Consider the following 25,211-nt stretch of genomic DNA (forward strand, 5'->3'; position numbering starts at 1 on the left):
CTTCTTTTGACCCATTTTGCCAAAGGAAAGGACGTTGCCTAATAATTATGCACACCTGATATACGGTGTTGATGTCATTAGACCACACCCCTTCTCATTACAGAGATGCACATCACCTAATATGCTTAATTGGTAGTAGGCTTTCGAGCCTATACAGCTTGGAGTAAGACAACATGCATGCAGAGCATGGTGTGGACAAAATACTCATTTGCCTAATAATTCTGCACTCCCTGTAGTATTTATATAGCACTTTCAGATCAGCCCCCAGCTGAACACAAAGTGCTGTACACTTGACATGCCAGAAATGATACATTGAACATGTTAAAAAATAAGAAAAATAAATAAAATAAATAATAATAATAATAATAATATAAAATGAATAAAAAATATTTAAAAAATAAAAAATAAGATGATTATTAAAATGACATTTAAAATAATAATATTAGCACAAATAGCAAAAACAATAATAAAATAGTATAAAAATGTTGATGAGAATTACATTTAAAACAATAAAATCAGCACATTAGATTAAAATAATAAAATCAGGGTCAGACTGTGTCATAAGCCAAGGAGATAAAATGGGTTTTAAGACGTGTTTTAAAAGTGGACAGTGAAGGGGCCCCTCTAATGTGCTGGGAAAGATTGTTCCACAGATTAGGAGCAACAAATACAGTCCAGAAACCGGCTATCCGAAGACAGCGCAGCGGCTAGCAGCTGATGCTGACAGCTGGTGCTAATAGCTAACAGTAAATGTGTCCAATTGCTGCGGGCCATTCAGTCCTTATACAACCGTTGCAAGAGCTTGGTCCGCATAGCCGGCAATAAGTAGGACTCGTTCCTGATGGGTGATGGGCTCCGCCAGAGCTGCCTTTTGTCACCGATTCTGTTCATAATTTTTATGGACAGAATTTCTAGGCGTAGCCAAGTGGCGGAAGGCTTTCACTTGGGTGGTCTCAGGATCTCATCTCTACTTTTTGCAGATGATGTGGTTCTGTTGGCTTCATTGGTTGATGGCCTCCAGCTCGCCTTGGAATGGTTCGCAGCTCCACTTCCCCTGCCGGTGGCGGACTCCCTCAGGTATCGGTGCGTTGGTGGTTCTTTGTATCTGGGGGTGGGCGTCCGGGTACACACCGGCTCACTCCTTGGCGGCCGCTTATTGGGGCTCGCTCGGGCCACTTTGGAGGTGGGGTGCCCCCGGCCTCTCGGCCTGGGGCTCGGTCACTCAGGCACAGCTGGCTGCCGGCGGAGCTCACGGGCGCGTCACTGCAACTCCCCCTGGCTTCTGCTCCGCGGCTGCTGAGTGAGCCCTCATCTGGGACTCTCCTTAGCTCTTACTGGGACAGTGGCGCGGCTGCCCCTCTGTGGGTCTTCCTTGGTCTCTTGTGTTCTGGGGGCCTCTGGATGTCTGGAGTTTTGATCTCCTCCATACCTGCTTGATACCATAGAGGACAGGGCTGTGGCTCCCCACACTCTCTAGCAGATCATTACATGAAGGAACCTTTGGAATGCAAGCATGCTGATCCACACAGGTATGCACACAGGTGTACACATGGGTATTCACAGATGCGGACTACAGCTTTCTTGGCTGCTGCCTCAAAGCACACTGTGCGCTGTCTATCTTGCGTGCTGCACAATATCGTTTATTATTTAGTAACTATTGATATCTATGACTAGCTAGTTTATTGTGATGGTGCTTTTTTTTTTTTATTATTATGTTGCTCTTTGTTGTTTGCTGTCTCCCCTGTTTTTTTTGTTTTTCTTTCTCTCCATACAGGTGACCCAGGAGGTTTTTTTTGTTTTTTTTGTTTTTTTTTTCTCTCTTCCCCCCCTTCTCACCGTCTCTTCTCCCCTTTGGTTTTCTTTCTTCCTCTCCCCCTCTTTCTTTCATTCTTTCCCCCTGTCCTATTAAAAAGAAAGAAAAAAAAAAAAAAAGGATGACAAAGGATGAACTGAAGCTCCGCCATCACGTGATGTCACATGCTGCTGTTTCTGATGTCACTTCCAAAAAAAAAAAAAAAAAAAAGGAATGGTTCGCAGCTGAGTGTGAAGCGGTGGGAATGAGAATCAGCACCTCCAAATCTGAGGCCATGGTCCTCAGCCGGAAAAGGGTGGAGTGCCCACTCCGGGTCAGGGACGAGTTTATTGTCCCGCAAGTGGAGGTGTTTAAGTATCTCGGGGTCTTGTTCACGAGAAGGAAGCAGGGAGCGGGAGATTGACAGACAGATCCGGTACAGTGGATGCAGACGCTGTACCGGTCTGTTGAGGTGAAGAGAGAGCTGAGTGTAAAAGCGAAGCTCTCAATTTACCCGTCGATCTATGCCCCTACCCTCACCTATGGTCACGAGCTGTGGGTAGTGACCGAAAGAATGAGATTCCGAATATAAGCGGCGAAAATGGGCTTCCTTTGAAGGGTGACTGGCCTCTCCCTTAGAGATAGGATAGGGTGAGAAGTTCGGCCATTCGGGAGGGGCTCAGACTAGAGCCACTGCTCCTCCACATTGAAAGGAGCCAGTTGAGGTGGTTCGGGCATCTAATAAGGATGCCTCCTGGGCGCCTCCTGGGTGAGATTTTTGGGGCATGTCGCACCGGGAGGAGGCCCTGGGGCAGACTCAGGACACGCTGGAGAGATTATATCTCTCGGCTGGCCTGGGAGTGCCATGGTGTTCTCCCAGACAAGCTGGAAGAGGTGGCTGGGGAGAGGGAGGTCTGGGCTTCTCTGCTTGTGCTGCTGCCCTCGCAACCCGGCCCCGGATAAGTGGAAGAAAATGGATGGATGTCTTTTCCTGCTACTATTTAGGTTGCTTTCAGTTTACACTGGATCATTGAAATAGTTAGTGAATCTGGTTCTCTTGTTTGTTGTTGTGGTCTGCCTTCAGCCTGTAAGTTACTTAACTTGTTTGTTCTGTGCAGAAAACCCTGGAGATCAGAGAGAGAGGTCTTCTGTGAAGACTTCTATGAAGTTAAGGAGAGGTAGAATTCCCTGTTTTGTTTGGACATTAGACTTCACTGACAGAAAGCCTTTGCCTTGTGAACTTTATTGTATAAATAAACTTGTTAAACTTTTGCTGGGTCTATGATCCAGCATTTTGTGTTTATTTTTGTATTTATGACTTCGTATGTTATATTGAAAGGATGCTAAGTTCTAGGATTATTATTTGTTTGCCTTGAGTTTAATTTATATTTCTCCTAGGTTTTCTGTGTTAGTCTCATGTATTTTTTGTCTGTGTGTTTCATATTGTCTAGCCGGTGTTAATATGTGGACTGGTGCCAGCTGAACTACCTCCAGATCAACGCCAGTAAAACCAAGGAGCTGGTGGTAGACTTCCGCAGGCACAAGCATTCTCCACTGCAACCACTGAACATCCAGGGTATGGACATTGAGGCTGTGGACAGCTACAGGTACCTTGGTGTTCATCTGAACAACAGACTGGACTGGACTCATAACTCAGACGCCCTCTACAGGAAAGGGCAGAGCAGGTTGTACCTGCTGCGGAGACTCAGGTCGTTTGGGGTGGAGGGCCCACTCCTGAAGACCTTCTATGACTCTGTGGTGGCTTCTGCTATCTTTTATGGTGTGGTCTGCTGGGGCGGCAGCATCTCTGCTGGGGACAGGAAGAGACTGAACAGGGTGATCCGAAGGGCCAGCTCTGTTCTAGGATGCCCTCTGGACCCAGTGGAGGTGGTGAGTGACAGGAGAACGGCGGCTAAGCTGTCATCCCTGATGGACAACATCTCCCACCCTATGCAGCAGACTGTGACAGCACTGAGCAGCTCCTTCAGTGGGAGACTGCGGCACCCACGGTGTGGGACGGAGAGATTTCGCAGGTCTTTCCTCCCCACTGCTGTCAGACTCCACAACAAAGACTTTAACTGAACAAACACACACATCCACACATGTGCAATAACACTAAGTGCAATAATCTTTTCTGGCATCGTTGTATTTTTACTCAGTTGTATATAGCATTCGTATTCTATTTTTATCTTATTGTATATTTTTATTCTATTTTATTCTACTGTATATAGTATATTATTTTATTCTATTCTGTACAGCTGTGTACTGTATTTATTCTTATTGTATTCTAATTTTTGCGTCATAACTTTTGCACTGTCCACTTCCTGTTGTGACAAAACAAATTTCCCACGTGTGGGACTAATAAAGGTTATCTTATCTTATCTTATCTTTACGTCTCTTCATGTTTCCTGTTTTATTCTGAAAGTCTTGTGTTTCCATTTTCCCTGATCACCTCTTGTCTGTAATAAGTCCTCTGTCTTCCTTTGTTCAGTGTCAGGTCATTTCTTTTCCTTCCATGTCTTGTCATAGTAACCTTAGTAGTCATAGTCACCATAGTCATCATAGTTATCACAGTTGTCATAGCTGATTTATAGTTTTCATAGTTACCTCAGCCATGTCACAGTTTTCATACTATATTTTCTACACTATGAGGCAAACTTAAAATCCTTTAATTTTCTCAAAAACCAACAGTGCGCCTTATAATCCGGTGCACCTTATGCATGAATTCTGGTTGTGTTTACTGACCTCGAACCGATTTTATGTGGTACACGGCACTCAAAAATCTGTCAAAAATGTTTTAGTATGACTTTGGTAAGCTATGAAGCTGCACCGCTTGATGGATTGTCAGAGCATTACGGCTACGGTAGTTAGGAACCTCGCAGAGTAATCTGGGTCCTAAACTCTGTCCCTTCAGGTCCCGAACACTGCGGCATCACTGACAGTTAAAAACTATCTAAATTCTTTCATCTCATCCAGGCATCCACGAAAACAGAATGTATTAAATTTAACGGAGATAGAAGTTAGCAGGAAGTTAGCTTGCTAGTTTCCACCTAAACATGATATAGCATGTTCTGACTGAGAGATTTCTGAATAATTAAAACGCACAGCTCTGCTAACACTTCCAACATAAATGAAGACAAAAAAAACCCTAAACAGCAGTGACTTTTGTAGGGTTACTTAAGTTGGGCTAGCTGGTATATAATGAAATGATGTGCTATGTGATCACTAGCTACACAGCTATGTTAGTATAACATACACAGTGAAGATGGAGGATGAACACTAACTTTTTTCCATACGATAAAAGTTACCGTGAGGGTTCCTGATGGTTAGGGACTAATGCAATTGCATAGCAGGATGCTATAAACGGACTAAAGTTCAGTCAGGAGAACAACTGAGATAATCCATCCACAATACGAGGTTAGTCATTAATATACTGCAACAACATGGGAATAGAGCCACTGCAGAGAATTCAACATTAATGAATCAATGGTACGGAAGTGGAGGAAGCAAGAAGAATGAGTTGAGTGAGGTTTTTTTGCCTTATAGTCTGAAAATACAGTAGTTTTTTAGTTTTCCCATTTTAGGTTTCAGTTTAGTTGTCGCTCCTGTTTTGCCTTTGCTCGTGTTTTATGTTCATGTCCACCAGCCATAATAAATAGCTCACTCTTGGTTTCAACTTCAGTTCACCTCTCTAGTGTCTGCTTTTGGGTCCTTTTCACAAACTCACTGGCATACCCCGCCGTGACAGAGTTCTACCCATTTTGGTGGCCTTGACATGTTGATATTAAAAGATCTAGTAGAAATGATTAAGAAGAAACTATGTGGAGTGTAAGTAGTATCATTGCAGACAGGTCCAGTTCCTTTCAGTAAAACCCCATTCCACATAAAAAGGCAGCTAAATAATTCATATTCTTAAATGTAGAATTTAAGTCAATACCTAAAAATTATACTCATATAAAGTAGTAGGTACAATTCTCGCTCACCTCGCTGAATGTGCCCCGGCCAATCACCTTCAAGATGTGAAAGTCTTCTCTTTTGATGCGGGTTTTCTTAACCTCCTTTACTAGAGGCTCAGCTGTGAGAAAGGAGAGAAGAGACAATGATTTCAATTATTTTACTTTATTATTTCAGTGTTATTTGAAATAATGGACCTAAAAATGGTAATGCAGTGGCATTATTTTAAAAATATCATTTTTTCCTAATTTAACAATTTTGCAGTAATTTATCAGTGTGGGACAATTTATTAGTGTGCTCTAAATAAATTTTTTTTCTTAAATATATATTTATTAGATTGAAACAACAAAGAAAAAGAGATACACACAACTGTTATACAATAAGTAAGTAGGTTTCACAATTATTGCTTAAGCTGATGTAATAAATTACAGCTTAATAACACATTCTCATATCTTTTAATTGCTTTTATCACTTTACCCCCTACCCATCCCACACAATAGCCCTGTCCCTTGAGCCAGTTTAAAAAAAAACCCACAACAAAACAACAAAACAAAACAAAAAGCAGAACAAAACAACAACAGCAACAAAAACAGAGAATTTACTGAGTAGTGCTAGAAGTGGGGAAAAATATTTCAGGAATTGCCCCAACACCTTGTAAAATTTCCTGCTGGTATTACTAATTGAATAATGGATCATTTCGAGGCCTAAATAACACATAAGGTCCCTCAGCCATTGAGCTACTCCATCTTAGCAGGGTTGCATGCCTAGCCACAAGGGAAGTGAAAGACGGTGTGTGACACTGTGACAAGATCAACTGTGCATCAGTCTCTCCAGTGGTGCCAAAAAGTGTAGCTAATGGATTAGGACCCACATGCTATCCAAGAATTAGTGCCAAAGTTTGAAATGTGTCTCTCCAGTATTTTTCTAGATTAGGACATTTCCGAAACCTTGGGGGTGGGCACGCTACACAGCATCCGGATGACCATCAGGGTGTACAACCTCACCCCTGGCGTCGTTGCCCACCTCTCAATTTTAAATACACGTATACATTGAGGGCTATCAGGAGGGGCTATGCGCTTACCTGCTGCTCTCTGGCAGGTAGCTCCATGCCCTCCTGGAACACACATGCATCAACACTACTTATGAGCGGACGGAGGGAGGTTTGGAGTCTTCACAACCCCCCGTTCTCTGTTGCCTGTTGGGGCGGGGGAGCTGGGAGGAGGAGTCGGCCATCCAATTGGGGTCTGGAATGTGGGGCCTCCCTGCTGCTGCGGAGTTGGGGCGGTCTGTGTCTCTCCACCCCAGGGAAGAGGGTAACACTACCAGGGTCTGGGTGCAGTTTCCCCCTCCAGGGACAAGGGTACCTAGATCTGGGGCTTAGAGTACGCTTTGGGAGTGTGATTGTGTGTACAGTGTCTATTTATATCTTTCTCCACATTGGGTGAGTGCTGAGTAATTGCATATGAGAGTATGAGGGTGGGAATGGATGTTTGTATCTGTGTGTGCCTGTATGTTTGTGTCTATATGTCAGTTCGGGTATCAGACGTCACCTCTCTAGGGACATCTCAGGCCCTCGAAGGTATGGAGACCTATCTCCCCCCACCACTCCACGTGCCAGTGGCAGATGCCCCCACACATTGGTGCACTGGTGGTTCTCTGTGTCCGGGGATGGGCGTCCAGGTACGCACCGTCTCACTCCTGGTGGCTGCTTGTCGGGGCCTGGAGCCTGGGGCTCGCTCGGGCCCCTTCGGGGGGTGGGGTGCCCTTGGCCTCGGGCTTGGTCACTCTGGCACAGCTGCTCCACGGCTGCTGAGTGACCCCTCATCTGGGACTCTCCTCAGCTCTTTCTGGGATAGTGGCACGGTTGCCCCTCCGTTTGTCTTCCTTGGTCTCTTGTGCTCTGAGGGGCTCTGGATGTCTGGAGCCTGGATCTCCTCCATACCTGCTTCATGCCCTGGAGGACGGGGCTATGGTTCCCCCACACCCTCTAGCAGATCATTACATGAAGGAACCTTTTAAATACAAGCGCGCTCATGCTCACAGGTGTACACACGGGTGCTCACAGACACAAACTACACCCTCTTTGGCTCCTACCTCAAAGCACACTGTGCACTGTCGATCTTACGTGCTGCACAATAATGTTTAATATTTAGTATTTACTGTTACATTCCCATAGATCATCGCGATGATGTTGTTTATTATATTGCTCTCTTTTTTTTTGCTTGTTTTCTCTTTTTTCTTTCTCAACAGGTGATCCAGGTGATTGATATATGTATTTTTGTCTGTTTGTTTTGTTGGTTTTTGTTTTTTGCCCCTTTATCACCGTTCCTCTTCCCCGCTGTTTTTCTTTCCCTCTTTCTTTCTCCCTTTTCTTTTCCCCAGTCAAGTCTGTCCCGTGTTTAGCAAGTGAAAATAAAATAAAATAAACAATAAAAGCAAAGGTGAATCAAATAGACCAATACGGCAAGGCTGCAATGGTCCATTTGGTAAAGTAAATCCGTTGGGAATCTTTCTTTGCCTTTAGACAGTAATTCTGATGGCAATAGAGCCAAACGGGAAAAAAAATACCAATACCAATAAGTTTGATGTGTCACATGGCCCTCTTCCTATTGAAAAAACAAAAGTTGTATCCAAGATGGCCGACTTCTAAATAGCCACCATGGTCACCACCCATCTTGAGGAGTTTGCCCCCTCACATATACTAATGTGCCACAAACAGGACTTTAATATCACCAACCATTCCCATGTTATTACGGTGTATCCGTATAAATGGCCCACCCTGTACATTAAGGTGCATATCCCTGACATTGCAGCTGCTGCTATTGGAAAATTTAGTGTCTGAGAATGTCTGAGAAAATGTCTGATCTGCAGATATCTGAAAAAATGTGTATATGGGTGTGGTGGGGCATGGTCTGCAATGCTGCTGCAGGTGAGATGGATGCACCTGCGTGGCATCTGCTATCACGCCTTGCACAGTCTGAGTAGTTGTGTTGTGGATGTGTCGCCTGGCAGCTGGGATGCTGCAGCCATTCATGTGTGTAATTAGCAACCATGTGCCTCAATAAAGCATGTTGAAAAGCTTGAAAATATCTTTGGGTCTGCCTTGTTTTATCACAGTGGTGCCGAAACCCAGGATGGGGGGCACGGCAGACCCACAAACTGGCCGCCAAGGGGAGGAGTTGGCCTGAATGGTGGCCAAAATGGCCAGCACAGAAGAGCTGTAAGACTGGACCCAGCAGCATCTACAGGTAATGAAGAATCTGGCACTCTCACTCTCACCGGCATTCCCCGACAGCGTTGGCGTGGAGGAGGTCCAGGCTGTTCTGACGACCATGTCAGGCCCCAGGATGCGACAAGCCAGGACATAGCCGGCCGCCGCACCCATCCCTACTCATCAAGTGGTAGCAGCTTATGCCCGGCAGGGATCTGTGCCCGTTCCTGCTCCCTGGAGGAGGGCTGCGGAGCATCTCCTGGGCTCGCCACCAGCTCAACCACCTGCTCAGCAAGAGCCGGAGGTCAGCTCATGGAGAGCGCAGGAGGAACCTGCCACACTGTTGCTGGAGGTGCCCAAGGGTCCGCGACTGCCAGTGTACAGGAGGCATGCCTGCTGGCGGTGGAGGAGGTGGACCAGCTTTCGGTGAGCCCCGGCTCACTTCTACGTCTACTGCGCTGTCGCTGCTTGGCCCCCTGGACCAGTTCCAGGGCTGCCGCTGGGTACGCAGGGCGTCCCCTGGATCCACATTGTCACTGGCGCTGCTGGATATGTGGGCGACCGCCAGAGTGGTCACATCCCTGTCCCTCACCAGGGCCCAGGAGCACCAACGGTCTGGGCGGGGGGAACAGTAGGTTCGGCTAGATGGCTTGCCGGCCTGTCGGGCAATGGGGGTATATGGCGGGGCGTGGTCTGCAGTGCTGCTGTAGGTGAGATGAAAAGGCTTTGCACAGTCTGAGTTGTTGTGTTGTGGATGTGTCGGCTGACAGCTGGGGTACTGCAGCCATTCATGTGTGTATTCAGCAACCGTGTGCCTCAATAAAGCATCCTGAAAAGCTTGAAAATGTCTTCGGGTCTGCCATGGTTTATCACAGTGGGAGATACATATTTTAAGATGTTAAATTTTTTTAAGCCTAAATGCCTCCTCATCTGAGCCCACACCCTCACCGTGAGCCAGACAACTGGATTATCAGTTGCTCTTGTTTGGGGGTAGGGTGGGTGAAAATCCAATCAGAGCCAGAATAGATGAATCTGTAGCCAAGTTCAACTCCATGGACACCCAGGAAGGGCAATTATCTTTGTTTTGGAAATAGACCCAAGATATAAGCACGTATTTGCTGCCCAATAGTAATACCGGAAGTTAGGCAGTGCCAGGCCTCCATTAGTCCAAGACTTTTGATGAAGAGCTTTATTCAACTGGGGGTGTTTACCTCTCCATATATAAGATGATATAACTGAATTTAAAGAATCAAAGGATTTGGGAATAAATATTGGCAGCAGCCTGATTGAATGCCTTCTTCCCATCTAAGCAAAGAATGCACTCAGGATTCTGACCGGAACGGGTGTATAATATATCTAATAGACAACAGATATTGAAATAAGAGTAAAGATTCTTAATGAAACCAGTTTGATCTTTTGATATAATGGATGGGAAATTATTTTCCAGCCTGCGTGCCAAAAATTTAGCCAAAATATTACCATCGACATTTAATGTAGAGATTGGCCTGTAGGACGAACATTCCACTGGACATTCCTCTTGGGACAAGAGTGATACTTGCCTTGAAATAGGATGGCGGAAGTTTACAACACGTGCATGAATCCGCTCCGATTCATGCACATTAGACATAATTGAGGTGAAAGCATTGATGAAAATGCTTTGAAAAATTCTATGGGAAATCCATCAGGTCCAGGTGATTTTCCACACTGCAGTGAGGAATTAGCTGCGCTCAGCTCCTCTTGCATTATGGGTTTGTATAATCTATTTTTACTATCAGAGGAAAGCGTAGGAATGTTCAAAGCGTTAAAAAGTTATCCATTAAAGTGCTTTCCTGTGGGAGTTCAGAGGTGTAAAGTTGAGAGTAAAAAGTCTTAAACATATCATTAATTTTGGAAAAATCCAAGGTGATATTACCATTATTCATTCTGACTTTTGTGATATGTTGTTTTGCCTGAAAGCCCCTTAACTGGTTAGCTAGCGTCTTACCTGATTTGTCGCTATGAATATGAAACAAACTCTTACTCCTCAGAAGCTGACCATCAATTTAGTGTGTTTAAAGGAGATCAAATTTAGTCTGAAGTTCCACGCGCTTGTTGTATAAGTCTGGGTTTTTTACCGTAGCGCAGAGCAGATCTATTTCTTTAATTTGGTTAACTAAAGTAAGTGATTATATACGGGCCTTTTTTTATATTTGCTGTTTAGGAAATAGTTTGACCCCTGAGGAAGGTTTTCAGTGTATCCCAAATTATTAGGCTATAAGTTACTCCTGTGGTGTCTGTGAAGGTTCTCAGTCATCCAGGTCTTCATAGTCTAAGGAGCTAAAGAAAGAAAAGCGTCTGGACTTCTTTACAACACCAAACTGTCTGCCATCTATAATCCAGTTTTGAGATCCCTTCCCAGGTGCCTTAATGCCCACACATCCTGGGCCTGTTGGCCTCAGTAAATCACATGATAGGGTGGGGCTAGGTTTCACAGTGGGTTCACCCGAAACCTTGGCTGATTGTGACCCACACTCGCGTTCACAGCTTGGCTCGTGTGACTAGGTTGAGGATCAATAGGGGGTCCGTGACCCTCTTGGGGACACTCCCATAGGGCTCAAAATCTGGGACTCTCCACCAATTGCTCTTAGAACTGAAGAAGCTTCTCAGATGAAATGTCTGCAAGAAAGTTCAAGAAGTCCAGACGCTTTTCTTTCCAAGCTCCTTAGACTTTCTCCTGTGGTATTTATTTGTAAAAACGAGCTTATTTGTTCCTAAATGAATTCTAGGAGGTTGTCATCTGCCGTACAGTTGAATTAAAATGCCAGTGTCGTCTGGATTGAGGAACATCAGGAAAAGTCTTTGATAACACATTTTATGGTATGATATTACTATCCTCTGGTATTCACGGGATTGGACCCACGAAGACAACCGATTATCTGAGAAAATAATCAATCCTAGAATAAGTATGGTGTACCTGCTTGTAAATCGTAGGAGAGAAGAGAAAAGAAGATGAATCTGTAATGCTGAAACATGAACAAAAGTCCTTGCATATCCCAAGAGTAGGAGAAAATCAGAAAAATCTACTCACAGGGCTGTCCCTCAGCCCTCCGTAATGACCAGATAAACAGGCTTTCAGGGTAATCTGAAATCTGGCAATCTCCAGCCGATCCTGTCTTTCCTGAAGACCTCACTAAGCAGGTCCACAAAGAATTCTGTGGAACGAACCTTCAACGCCTTCAAGTCCCAGAATACGCAGGTTTTGACATCTATTTCTTTCTTTCTAAGTCCGTTACTTTAGCCAAAAGTTTAGTATTAGACTTGCTGAGGTTGGAACAAACATTGTGGAGCTCCCTAACCCACTGACTTAAATAGTTTCTAAACATCTGAGTCATTGACCATGATCTTTCACTGCAGACCGGACTTCGTCAAACTTCGACTCCAGTAGGCTGAAAGATGTTTTGAAATCACTCACCAATGCCTTCCTGTGCTGCTCCAAAAGTGAGGAAGTGGCTGCCATTTTTAACTTTGGTGCCTCATCCTCCTTTTCTTCTGCTATAGTGTGGTTTGAGGCCAATTTATAGCAAGCAAAAACCAAATTCAGAATGCTTAACAGAAAATGTACGCAGTTCAATAGCTTTGTCCGTGGAGTGGATGATTAAGGAGTGGAAAAAGTAGAGAAGAAGTTCAAGACATGTTGAGCAGGTAATTTAGCCATTTAAATCAGCTGTGTTGGATTAAGGACACATCTAAAACCTGCAGGACACCGGCCCCAAATCCAGGTAAATCCAGGGCTGAACCTGGGTTGGCTTTGGGGACCGGGGCTGGGTCACCTTCCTTTTAACCCTTATGTTGCACTTCTGTACCAGTAGACCGTGATGTAACAATTTAAAAAAAAATATTAAAAATATTCCCCTCTCACCCCTGCACGCGGTCTATCCTTCAAGCTCGGGTCATCTACCAGAGGCCTGGGAACTTGAGGGTCCTGCGCAGTATCTTAACTGTTCCTAGGACTGCACTCTTCTGGACAAAGATCTCGGATGTCGTTCCTGGGATCTTGAGCCACTCTCCTAGCTTGGGAGTCACTGCACCGAGTCCTCTGATTACCACTGGGACCACCGTTACCTTCACCCTCCACTTTTTTTCAGCACTTCTCTGAGCCCTTCTTGTGTTCCTTTCTTCTTGATGTTGCTGTCATTCGGTATCACTACATCTATCACTACAGTCTACCGGCACTATGTCCGGTTGGTTAGCCATCAACAGTTTGTCCGTCTGTATCTGGAAGTGCCACAGGATCTTAACTCGGTCTTTCTGCACCACCCTAGGGTGTGTCTCCCATTTTGACCTCAGGACTCCCGGGTCATACTCGGCACAGATGTTTCTGTACACTATGCCAGCTACTTAGTTATGGCGTTCCATGTATGCCCTGCCCACTAGCATCTTGCACCCTGCTGTTTAGTGCTGGATTTTCTCAGGGCATCTTTACAAAGCCTGCACCTGGGGTTTTGCCTGGTGTGATAGACCCCAGCCTTTATGAATCTTGTGCTCAGAGCTTGTTCCTGTGCTGCCATGATTAGTGTCTTTGTCGTATCTTTCAGTCCAGCTTTGTCCAGCCACTGGTAGGACTTCTGGATGTCAGCCACCTCCTTTATCAATGACCTGAACCTAACCCGAAAGATAGGATCATGGCGAAGCTTGAAGAGTTGTGTGTTTCCATGTTCAACGTGTTTTGTTTTACTTCCCCTGTGGGTTCATTATGTTCATTCCAGTCAGCTGTTTCTCCATGTGTTTCCACTTCCCCTGATCAATTCCTGTGAGTATTTAGTCAGTGTGTTTTCATTCCATCTTTGTTAGGTCATCTGTGTTGCTTCCCTCTATGTCATGTAAGGTTAAAGATTTCATGATTCTGTTCAGGTTCAAAAATTTTAGAGAAGTTATTTGTTAATACACTTGATAAATATATTGAGAAGCATAATCTCCGAAGTGATAACCAATATGGCTTTAGAGCGAAAAGGTCCACTTCGATGGCAGTGATGGAACTTGTAGAAGGGATATCTACTGCAATAGATAATAAGGAATATACTGTTGGTGTTTTTATAGACTTAAAGAAACTGGAGAAACTGATCAGGAGGGCTAGCTCTGTGGTCGGCATGAAGCTGGACACTCTGGTGACAGTGGCAGAGAAAAGGACACTAAAGAAACTGATGGACATTATGGACAATGCCAGACATCCTCTGCACACGGCCATTAACAACCAGAAGAGTCTGTTCAGTGACAGGTTGCTTCTCCCAAAGACAAGAACTAACAGACTTAAAAACTCCTTTGTCCCACACGCCATCAGACTGTTTAACTCCTCCCTGGAGGGGAGAGGGAGGGGAAACAGGAGGACAAAGGAGGGGGGAACAACTAAGCTGTAGTGCCTCTTCACCTCACTGTGCAATACCTTTTGTGCAATACTTTTGTAAATAGTCAACGGTGCAATAGACTCAATACTTGAAATGTGCAATTCACTTGTATTTTTATTTTTATTCCTATTTATTCTATTTATCCCCTTCGTATACTTTATTTATATTGTCTCTGTATATATATATATATATATATATATATATATATATATATATATATATATATATATGTGTGTGTGTGTGTGTGTGTGTGTGTGTGTGTGTGTGTGTGTGTGTGTGTGTGTGTGTGTGTGTGTGTATTATATATATATATATATAATATTCTGTAACTCTGTAACTTCTGTCGGTGCTGTGCTTTTTTGGAAATCGAATTTCCCAGAGGAACCCACCCGAGGGATTAATAAAGTTCTATCTAATCTAATCTAATCTAATCTAATCTAAAAAAGACGTTTGATACAATTGGTCATTCTATAATAATGAATAAACTAGAGAGATATGGTATAAGAGGGATGGCATACAAGCGGATGAAAAGTTACCTGGATGACAGAAATCAATAAGGTAAAATCTAAGAAGTTGAAGGTAACTTGTGGTGTTCCTCAGGGCTCTGTGCTGGGACCTAAATTATTCATATTATATATAAATGATTTATGTAGTGTTTCCAAACTGTTAAAATGTGTATTATTTTCTGATGATTCCACTCTGTATTGCTTAGGTAAAAACCTAGAACAGCTTCTGACTACAGTGGAAAAGGAGTTAAATATATTAAAAAACTGGTTTGATATAAATAAGTTATCGTTAAATAGAAAGAAAACAAAATTTATTATTTTTGGCAAATATCGGGGTTAATGGAATTGAAATTGAAAGAGTATATGAAAATAAATTTATTGGAGCGATAATTGATGATAAGCTGAGCTGGAAGTCTCATATAAACCATGTGAAAACAAAAATGTCAAAAACCATTCTCTACAAAACTGAACTGTCCTGAACAAGAAATCCTTATACACACTTTATTGTTCTCTGTTGCTTCCATATATGACTTACTGTCTAGAGATATGTGGTAATGCATATAAAACAAATACTCTTCCTATTTTCAAGTTACAAAAAAAGAGCTATAAGAATTATAAATGAATCAAACTATATAGAAACAAATAACATTTTGTTCTGAATACCCTGAAATGTTATGATTTAGTTGAATATAAAATGGCACAGATAATGTATAAAGCACAAAATAACTTGCTTTGCCATAGTACTGTCAGGGTCCTGGGTCTCCTGACCCAGCATGTTTAGTTCTTTGTGATTTTTGTATTATTGTACTTGTGTGAGTTATTCTATGGTTTCTAGTTTCAATCCCTTGCCCTTCATGTTTCTGTGTCCCCTCTGTTCTGTGTAAGTCTGTGTCTGCCTGTTTGAGTTTCCCTCTGTGTATTTTGGTTCTTCGAGTCCTCTGCCTTATGGTTTATGTCTCTGTGTTTCTTAGTTGCTGTCTCCACCGTGTCAAGTTCGCGTCTCTGTGTGATACTTCCTGTTTTACTTTGATGGGCGTGTCTTATGTGAATGCGTCCTGCTTTGCTTGTCTCGTCAGTCCTGATTTCTCCCAGCTGTGCCCTCCTTCTGTGTCTCATTCCCCTCGTTACTTAAGATAAGATAAGATAGATAAGATAACTCTTTATTGTCATTGCACAGTCATACGTCATACATAGTACAGTAGTACAATGAAATTGGAAAAACTGTCCTACGTCGGCACTACATATAACACAACATGACACGATATGACACATCACAACGTAACAAACAACACAACACAGTATATTAACTTAGTATAAAAAAGAAGAATAAGTGTATGTGTATTGCACACTGTTATTATTGCACATTAATTATTATTGCACCTTGTTATAAATATAAATATTATTGTTATCGTTTTAAACATTGTTACCTCCCCCTAAAAAGTCCAGGGAGGTATCCAGTCAGGTCAGCTATTTACATTGATCAGGGCTATTGCCCTGTTGTAAAAGCTGTCCTTGAGTCTATTTGTTCGGGACCTCAGCAGCCTGAACCTCCTGCCAGACGGCAGCAGCTTAAACACCCAGTGTATTTAAACCCTGTGTTTCTCTGAGTCAGTGTCGTGTTGTCCCTCTTGCTGTGTGGATCTCCCTGTGTGTTTTAGTTTATTGTTTCCCAGTTTAGTTTACTTTGTATGCCCATTTTTCTGTGACCAGCAAATAAGGCTGTGGTTTTGAGTTCATCCCTTGAGTCTGTGAGTCCTGCACTTTGAGTCCTCATCTCCTGCCTGCCACACGGCGTTTCATGACAAGTACTCAGAAGCTGTTTGAAGTCAGAGTTTCAATATGACTTAAGGGGATCAGATTTGTTTAAAAAAAACAAAAAAAAAAAACAAGATAAGGACAAACATAAAGCAGAGATGTGTTTCTGTTAGAGGAGTTAACTTGTGGAATAGTTATGACAGTGATTTAAAAAGGTGGAGTTCATTTTCCTTGTTTAAAAACGTGTAAAAATAGAGTATTAGAAAAATATATAAATCAAGAATGAAAAGAGCAAAAATAATAATACTGAAACTCTTGTTTTGCATTGATTATTTTTATGAAATTTAATTTAATGTAGTTACTCATGTGAGGTGGAAAGTTTTTTTTTTGTTTGTTTGTTTGTTTGTTTGTTTTGCTTCATTCTTTGCTTCGAGCCCTATGTACATGAGCTGCATGCTTAAAAAGATCTGTTGTTAAAAGGGTTGGCGTAATAAGCATATTCTTCAGCCAATACCTTTTGATTAGCCTTGTCTCGTGCTTTCTTGCTTTGTGGTAATCTTTATGTATTCACTGAGATATTTGAATGCTAATCAATGGTCATGTTCATGTTTCCTCATTGTAGTTTCTCGCATGCAGTGTGGGATGAGGGAGATCGTGACACAGACAAAAGAAAACACAGGGCTTAAATACACAGAGAGAGCAATCAGGGAATGGGATACTGGAGGGAAACACAGCTGGGACAAATCAGGACTAATGAGACAAGGGAAGCAAACACAGACACATTAACATGAGACACGGACTTTCAAAGTAAAACAGGAAACATAACACAGAAAGATGGAATTGACAAGGGGATACAGCTGACAGGGGAGACAGAGCAACCATTGAACACAGAGACTGAAACCAGAAGGCAGACAACTCTAACAAAGAAACCAAAAGACTAGAAATGATAAATAATGGCAAAATCAAAGTTCAATAATATTGTAAAACTGAAAACTCTGGGTTGACGACCCAGACACCCTAACATTCCCTCGTTTTACCTCGTTTTGTATTTTATGTTTAATCAGCCATAATGAATGGCTCTCCTTTTGTTTAAACTCATTTCTGTCTCCTTCCGTGTCTGCACTTGGGTCCTCCTTCACAGTCTGCTTCTGCAGACCATGACAGAATTATGGAGTACTGGGTGGGATTCATACTTGTTTTGCTTCCTGGTTGGTGTAGAGTTTTTGTGTGTGTGATTTTTTTTTTTTTTTTTTTTTTTTTTGCTTTGTTTTGTTTTGACTGATGGGAAATGAACTAATTAACTGATAAAAACCCAGAATGGATTTCTTTTTCTTTTCTTGTGAATGACCTGAATAACAATAATTACTGATTCCAATGGGAAATTCATGTCTGACATAGCTCATCTGCTATATGTATTTGAGTTAAAAATATGTGGGGGCAAATTATTTTCTGCCTCTGTCTGTTTTACGTTATAGAGAGTAGAGTCTTCTTGTAATGATGGGATGTTTTTGTTCCATAAAGATATTCGTGATCAGGGTTATTCAGGATGGCTTCTAACATATTTAGATTGCATCTCTCCAACACCTTCCCCAGTGTGTCCAGTATGACTCCAATTACAGAGCCAACTTTTCTCACTAGTTTGTCCAGTCTCTTTGCATGCCTTTTCTGATCCTTCCTCTCCAAACGGCATAGAACAGCACACTTGTCACCACAGGCTGACAGAACAGCACCTGCAGGAGTTTACTAGAGATGTTAAGTGATCTTAGTTTCCTTAACAAAAAGAGGTGATTTTTCCCCTTTTGTATAGTTTGTCTGTATCCAGGGACCAGTCTAGTTTGTTGTCTAGATATAAACCTAAATATTTATATTTTGTTACCATCTCTATGCCCACCCTAAAAACCTTGACAGCAGGAGGCCTGAATCTTCAGAAATCTACTATCATGTCCTTCGTGTTAGAGACTTTAGATATAAGGTTGTTTTTGTGACTTCAGTTGCTGAAAGTTTTTGAAAGCTTCCCAGTCCATTCCTGATACACACACCACAATGGAAGTGTCATCCAAGTATTTCTGAATGGGGTAGGTCTCAAATTTGTATTTGAAGTCTGCTGTATATTTACAATGTGAAATCTAATGGAGCCAGGACAGTCCCTTGTGGAGTCCCTGTTTGTGAGATGATCTATGGTGATTCAAGACCAAAGTCTAAAAGAAAAGAAAATTCATAGAATTCAGCACTAACTTTTCAAAACCTTTCGATGTACTAGGACAAGTGGACACAAATAATGCCACCAAATTGCTTTCTACAGCATAAGATGGAGTTAAACGTACCTAACTGTTATAAATCAAACAAACAAAAAACACAAGTTAATAGATGGACATGTGGTCAGCAGTTTGGTTCAGGGGTCTTATCACAGTAAGACAACTCTGGGTTTAAGTTGGCTGAGACTGTTCTGTGTGAAATTTTCATATTCTCCTTGTGCTAGCATACAGTGACCTGCATATACTCTGGCTTGTTTTCACAGCTCAATAATCTGCATCTTGGGTTGATTTGTTGATTCTTAGCATGTATGGCACTCATAGGGTGGTACACACCTGAGTGCCACGATAAGGCTCTGTGTAAATAAAGTGGTGCATAAATATGCGTGAATGTTTGCTTGTAACGTGGCTTGGAGTAGTTAGAACTAGAAAACTCCTATGTAATTGACAGTCCATTCCATTCCAGTTGGACCCAAGTCAAATATTCTTAAGCAGAATACTATCAGGTATGTACACTTTTTACATATGTGAATGGAGATATCCCTAAAAGTGAAATTTGCATTCCTTTCTTTTTTAGATGTGGCCAACTGGTTCCCAAAAAACACAGATGCCTCTTATAACCTGTGAGTATGCATACTGCTCCCTGTTCTGTGTCCTTGCTGTTAAGCATAACATTGTTCTGTTTTCCATAAATGGAGTTCCTCTTCAGCATAGCAACTGTCAGATTTGGACTCAGTCTTTACAACTAAAAATAGCAGCTATCGTTTATGAATAGAGGGAAGTTTTCCAGTCCATTATTTTTTGTTTCATTCTCAGGTCCAGAGAGGAATATGGGTGACACAGACGTACAGCGTAAACTTTTTAGATGAAGAAAGAACAGTTTTAGATATACAACGTATTGCAAAGTTACTTCACAAAAGTGTGAAAAGTCACCCTCATATTTAATTTAAAAAAGCAACAAACATTTAAAAAAACAACAAGCCAATTCTCTGGGTTAGTAGACTAAAAGTAATATATAGAGTCCTGTGGTGCTTTGATGCTTTTTATTTTATATAATGAGATTGTTATTTTCAGAGGTTATTTTCATGTCATCCACATCACTGATCCTTGGACAGTCACTGCACATGACCTAATAAATAACCTAGTTCTATCAAGGCTAATAACCGCCAAGGCTCTGAAAAAATGTCTCTCTCCCAACTGGATAAAACATTTAATTGACCCAGAAGGAAAAGGATGTAACTTGTGACTTGTGGTCTAAAATCACTCAAGGTGATTTTTAAGACTAGGAAAGTGCTATATAAATGCAAATGCGTTATGTTTTGAACAGGATATGTTTGAAAGCAGTCCATTGGACTAGAGTTGATACACTTGACAACAAGCTCCAAACTGTGCAGCATACTGCCTTAGCCTGAGGAATGTGTCTAACTGCACTGGTTTCCACACTTTCTGTTAAAGGTGTGTTACGGTCCGGGCCATAATTCGGATCCCGGTGGCTGTCTTTTTTTGTTCTGTGTTTAAAAGTCTACAGGTCATTCCAGAGCTGACGGCTGCTGATTGGCTTCCTGATCAAGTGGCTGTTTTGAAAAACCCTCTCCAGCAGTTGTCTCGGGACAGCAACTGACAGCAGCAGCAGATCCGTCCTTGGCCTCCAAACTCTGTGACTTTTGTGCACATGTTTTGCTAAGGACTGTTGAGCTTTGTAAATAGATTACTTTTCATGTGTAAATGGGTGCGGAAGCAGATGGGGTGAACTGCCTTACTATTGTCTGTAATGTTTTCTCCTTACTTATTCAGTTAGGAGTAGCACTTGACTTTTGTTTGGTTTTTGTTTCACCTAGGGTTTAGATAGCACCTCCATTTCTGAATAAGCTTGTTTTGTTTGTTCTCCCTAGAGTTAAGCTTCAGTTTAGACAAAATAAACCACCTTTAACTTGTAAATCGGCTTCTGTGTATGGTTTTGGGAACCAGGGCGGTGTCACTTTGCTTTTAACCCTTATGTTGCGTTCCGGTACCCCTACACCGGGACATAACAGGCGTTAAATATATTAAACAAAAAGTGACAGTATTCTACAGTAATAACAGACACTGATGTTATTAGAATATCATGTGTATGTGTGTGAGAAATACAAAGATACAGTAATTGTACTGCTGTGGGTCATTGTAAAGAAGCAATTGGAAGGAACAAGCTCCTAAATCCCTCCCTGACACACTAGTTGCCACAGCCTGTCGCTGAAGGAGTTGCTCAGTGCTGTCAAAAAGACCTGCATGGGGTGGAAGGTGTTCTCTAACAGGGATGACAGCTTGGCCACCATGGTTGACACCAAGCTTTTTCTATTTTTTGGAGCTGTAATAGAAAGTGCCACCAACATATGTTTTTATTTTTATATTGGATTTTGCATTTGCTACTGAAATGGTTTTTGCTACCAAAACTTCTGTTGACCAGTGCTGTTAAGATAGCATTTTAAGAGTATACAACAAAGAGAAAAGAAAAGAAAATGCAGTAATGGAGTCATGGCTCGTTCCTGTAAATATTGACACTGGCTTGGTACCCATCAATGACATCTTCTGTTTAGGTAGCCATGTAGGGAGGTAAGACACCATAAGCAAACCAGACAGAAAAAGAGATGGCACAAGAGGACTATGAAAACACACTTTCCTTTTGTAGAACTTGGTTTGATGTGGTTTGTTAATGTGTGTGTATGTATGTGTGTGTGTGTGTGTGTGTGTGTGTGTGTGTGTGTATATATATATATATATATATATATATATATATATAAATATAAAAAAATAAAATAAAATACTGACCGGTCTCTAGGCCTGTGTGACTGAGGTCTAGGAGCCAAGTTAAATTGCATTTTGTGCTGCTCTTCCACAGACATCTCCTATTGCACTTTTGCACCTCTAATGTACAGCAGACTAAGTAGAAGGGAGAGCAATAAATGAGTCATTTATCCATAATAAGAAAAAAAGATCATTAACTGTGCTGTGAGAATGCCTGATTTACAGTTTAGTTATGTAGAATCAGAAAAGTGCAACAAAAAATCCAAAATAAGCTACAAATTATAATTTGTATATGTAGAATTAGAGCTGAAGTGCTTAGCGAATTAAAACACTGATTCTGTATTAATTCTTGTCTAATCATTTAATTACGTGAAATTCAAAGGGACTATTTTCTTGCAGTCAGTGGTGTAACTCTGAATACTTTAAGTAATTTCTAAATATACTTGCATATTTTTGTTAGTTAATGATTTAATTGTAGAAGTTATTTTTACTGTAATATTTTAGTGCTTTTTTACACTTCTTCCTGCCTACAGTAACTATTATTGTACTTAACCATTTTAGTTTTCTATTAAAATTGTTTTATTGAAAGAGATACTTGTGATGCTCTACCATCTCAGCATAGAATAATTGAATATTTTCCCCTTAGCTGTCATGCCCATGAGTCTTCCACCTGTGTGAAGCAAGATTATTTCTTGTGACGTTCACACTCTTTAGTCCAGCTAAAAACAGAAATCTGCTTGATTGTTGATCAGGTGGTTTCCTGAAACCAGATCCTCATTCTTGAACACATGTTGTGTTAAATTTGGAATGTCACGTCACTGAAAAGATGATAGCTTCTCCACCCTACTGGAAAATACAGTTGGTATACTTATAGCCAGTCACACGTATGGATCAATTCTGTCAATAATGAGGAAGAAAGAGGGGATGCAAAATCAAAAGACGAACACAAAAAGCAGCTTTATATGTAAGCTGTGATTCTCTCTGTGGGATTATATCATTATATCTGGTATTAAATCACTGTATTCTTGGCAACCTATTGCCTGTTCAACCATCCTTGGGGTGACAGTGAATTCATAAGGGAATCATAATGTATATAAGTATGATTCCATCAAACTTATTTACACAGATAATGAAAAATTCCATAGATTATGCCCACTTTGCTACTATGTTTGAAGGTTCTCCATGCATGATCCCTGTTCTGTAAATACTTATATCCTAAAATCATTGGCAGTTTCATTATACTTCAATTCCACAGCCTGCTGCTACGTCTAAACTACAGATTATATGACCAGTGAATTATATTCGAATGAAGCTTAACTGTTTAAGATGGGAAGAATGTGGATTCTAAGTTACACATATTTACACCAGTGAGTCATACTTGTATGTCCATCCATTAATGAATAATAAGTAAAGTTCTGGTTTTCTGTTCTGAAATGTAGCTCTTAAACAGCACGAGTACAAGTGAATGAGAGACTGAGAGCAAAACAAAATGGTTGCCAAGAAGCATATAATGTCCAGCAGAGTAATATTTAGAGATATTATAAAGGAGCAATTGTGAGGAGTTGGCTAATTACATACTTTTATATACAAAATAAAATACCTAATCACACACACCTAAAACAAGAGGCAAGAACTCACCCCACTGGAGAAAACCAGAGACATACTTCTCCCTTGCAAAGGGTGAAGAGTAGAATTCCTGATAGACGCCAACCAGTAGATCCAACAGTGTTTGGAGTCCAACAGGTCCTGTGGTCCGGTGGCCCTCTGCCAGATCAGATGCACCTAGGTCAGGCCCCGCTGACATTTTTCCCAGGGGGTGAGGGCTTGGTTGTTTGTTTTAGTGCTGTAGTGAAGCCCTGGTGTCCATGACTTTAAATCTTCAGTTTGCAGTTTCTCCGGTTTGACTCTTTAAAATTATGTCTATAGTAACGGCTTTCTCCAGATCACGACCTAATTCTACTGCAAAACCCTCCTCAATTGCCTTTCCTTTCTAGCTGTTCTGCTTGATCACAGAACATGAGCAAAGGTTTTCATACAGACATCCTCTTTTTTATCATATTCTCTATCCCTCCCTCAGTTTACTGTCACTTACACTCTCCCTCGCTTGTATGTCTTTCAGATGCCTGGATGTCTGTCGGGGTCTCTCCTTTTTCTTCTCTTCCCATAGCCGTGCGTCTGTTAAGCCTGCAGTTTCTCCAACTCTGACTCAACACCTTTTTTGGTCTGGATCTCCCTCTCGCTGTCTTTCAGCTGCCCCTTTTCAAAGTAATCCAAAGTTCCTACTGCAACAGTTTAAGGTAATAGCAAAGCACTGAACTGTTCAGAAACAATTCCTCTTTTCATTTTGTGCATTAGTAGCTCTTTGTATTACCAGCCCTTGTTTGCTTTTATTCCCTGTCCTTCCTCTTGTGATAGAGCAAAGAGGAACTGCTGACCAGAATCAGTTCTAGATTTTGCTTTTGTTTTGAAAATGTAAATCTCTTATTTTGTCAACTGTCCAAAATCTTTTTTTAGTTCTCTTCATTTTTTCTTCTGTCCCACCCTTCTCGTCTCTCTGTTATCCTTCTCAGTTCTCATCATGTCATATTTTTGTCACTCATTCTCTCAGGAATGCAGTAGAAGCCGTTTCCTCTCATCCAGTTCAATGGAGTTGAAAAATTGTATTGTTAGGGTTAAAATTGTTTGTTCATCTGTTACTACTGTTTGTATCCCTCTTTTGCCCTTGGCTGCCTGAGCTGTAGTGGTCTGTCTGTACTCTCTTTAACAAGATTTTTTTTCTTGTCCCCAACTTTTCCTTCTTTGACATTCCAAACAACCTGCCTCTTTTCCTCTCTCTCTTTTCCTTTTCTCCCTTTTCTCCTCCTTATTTATAAATACACTCACCTTACACTCAACATCACATACATTATATATGTGTATATATGAGTGAGAGAGAGAGAGAGAGAGAGAGACAGTCAAACCTATAATTATTCACACCCCTGGCATATTTTGACTTAAAGTTGTTTTTATTCAACCAGCAAGTGTTTTTCTTTTTACCAGAAATGACACAGGCATATGTACAATGTACAAGAGGCATCATTGTGGGAAAAAAAATTCTCAGCTTTTGACATTTGAGCAAAACGTTTTATGTCCAGAATTATTCATACCTTTCACAGTAACCTATAGATAAGCCTTTATTGGTTATTGCAGCAATCAAACACTCCCTATAATAACAGACCAGCTTTTTGCATGTCTCCACAGGAATTTTTGCCCATTCGTCTTTAGCAATGAGCTCCAAATCTTTCAAGTTGGAGGGTCTTCTTGCCGTCACCCAGATGTTTAGCTCCCTCCACAGATTCTCAGTTGGATTCAAGTCAGGACTCTGGTTGAGCCACTGCAAAATGTTAATGTTTTTGTCTCCTAACCATTTCTTCACTACCTCAGCTATGCGTTTTGGGTCATTGTCGTGCTGAAATATCCACTGGTGCCCAAGGCCAAGTTCCTCTGCAGACTGCCTGATGTTGTCGTTGAGAATCTTCATGCATTGCTCTTTTAATGGTCCCATTTACTGTGAATAGGTTCCTTGGTCCATTGGCTGGA

The 25,211-nt window shown here is 41.6% G+C and overlaps 1 protein-coding gene across 1 annotated transcript in view; it reads right to left on the reverse strand.

Annotated features, from left to right (window-relative positions):
- Positions 1–23,436, reverse strand: part of dmpk (DM1 protein kinase) — a 93,182-nt gene extending 69,746 nt beyond the window's left edge. Inside the window, exons 1-2 of the mRNA XM_085364212.1 lie at positions 23,271–23,436; positions 5,776–5,867 (exon numbers count right to left, since the gene is read on the reverse strand). Of these exons, the coding sequence (XP_085220338.1) occupies positions 5,776–5,867; positions 23,271–23,436 (258 nt within the window). The remainder of the gene's footprint in view (positions 1–5,775; positions 5,868–23,270) is intronic.
- Between the last annotated feature and the right edge of the window lie 1,775 nt (positions 23,437–25,211).

Source organism: Diplotaxodon limnothrissa, linkage group LG10, assembly GCF_057381915.1.
Source record: "Diplotaxodon limnothrissa isolate DT_005_m linkage group LG10, D_limnothrissa_male_GT1.1, whole genome shotgun sequence".
Taxonomy (NCBI): Eukaryota; Metazoa; Chordata; class Actinopteri; order Cichliformes; family Cichlidae; genus Diplotaxodon; species Diplotaxodon limnothrissa.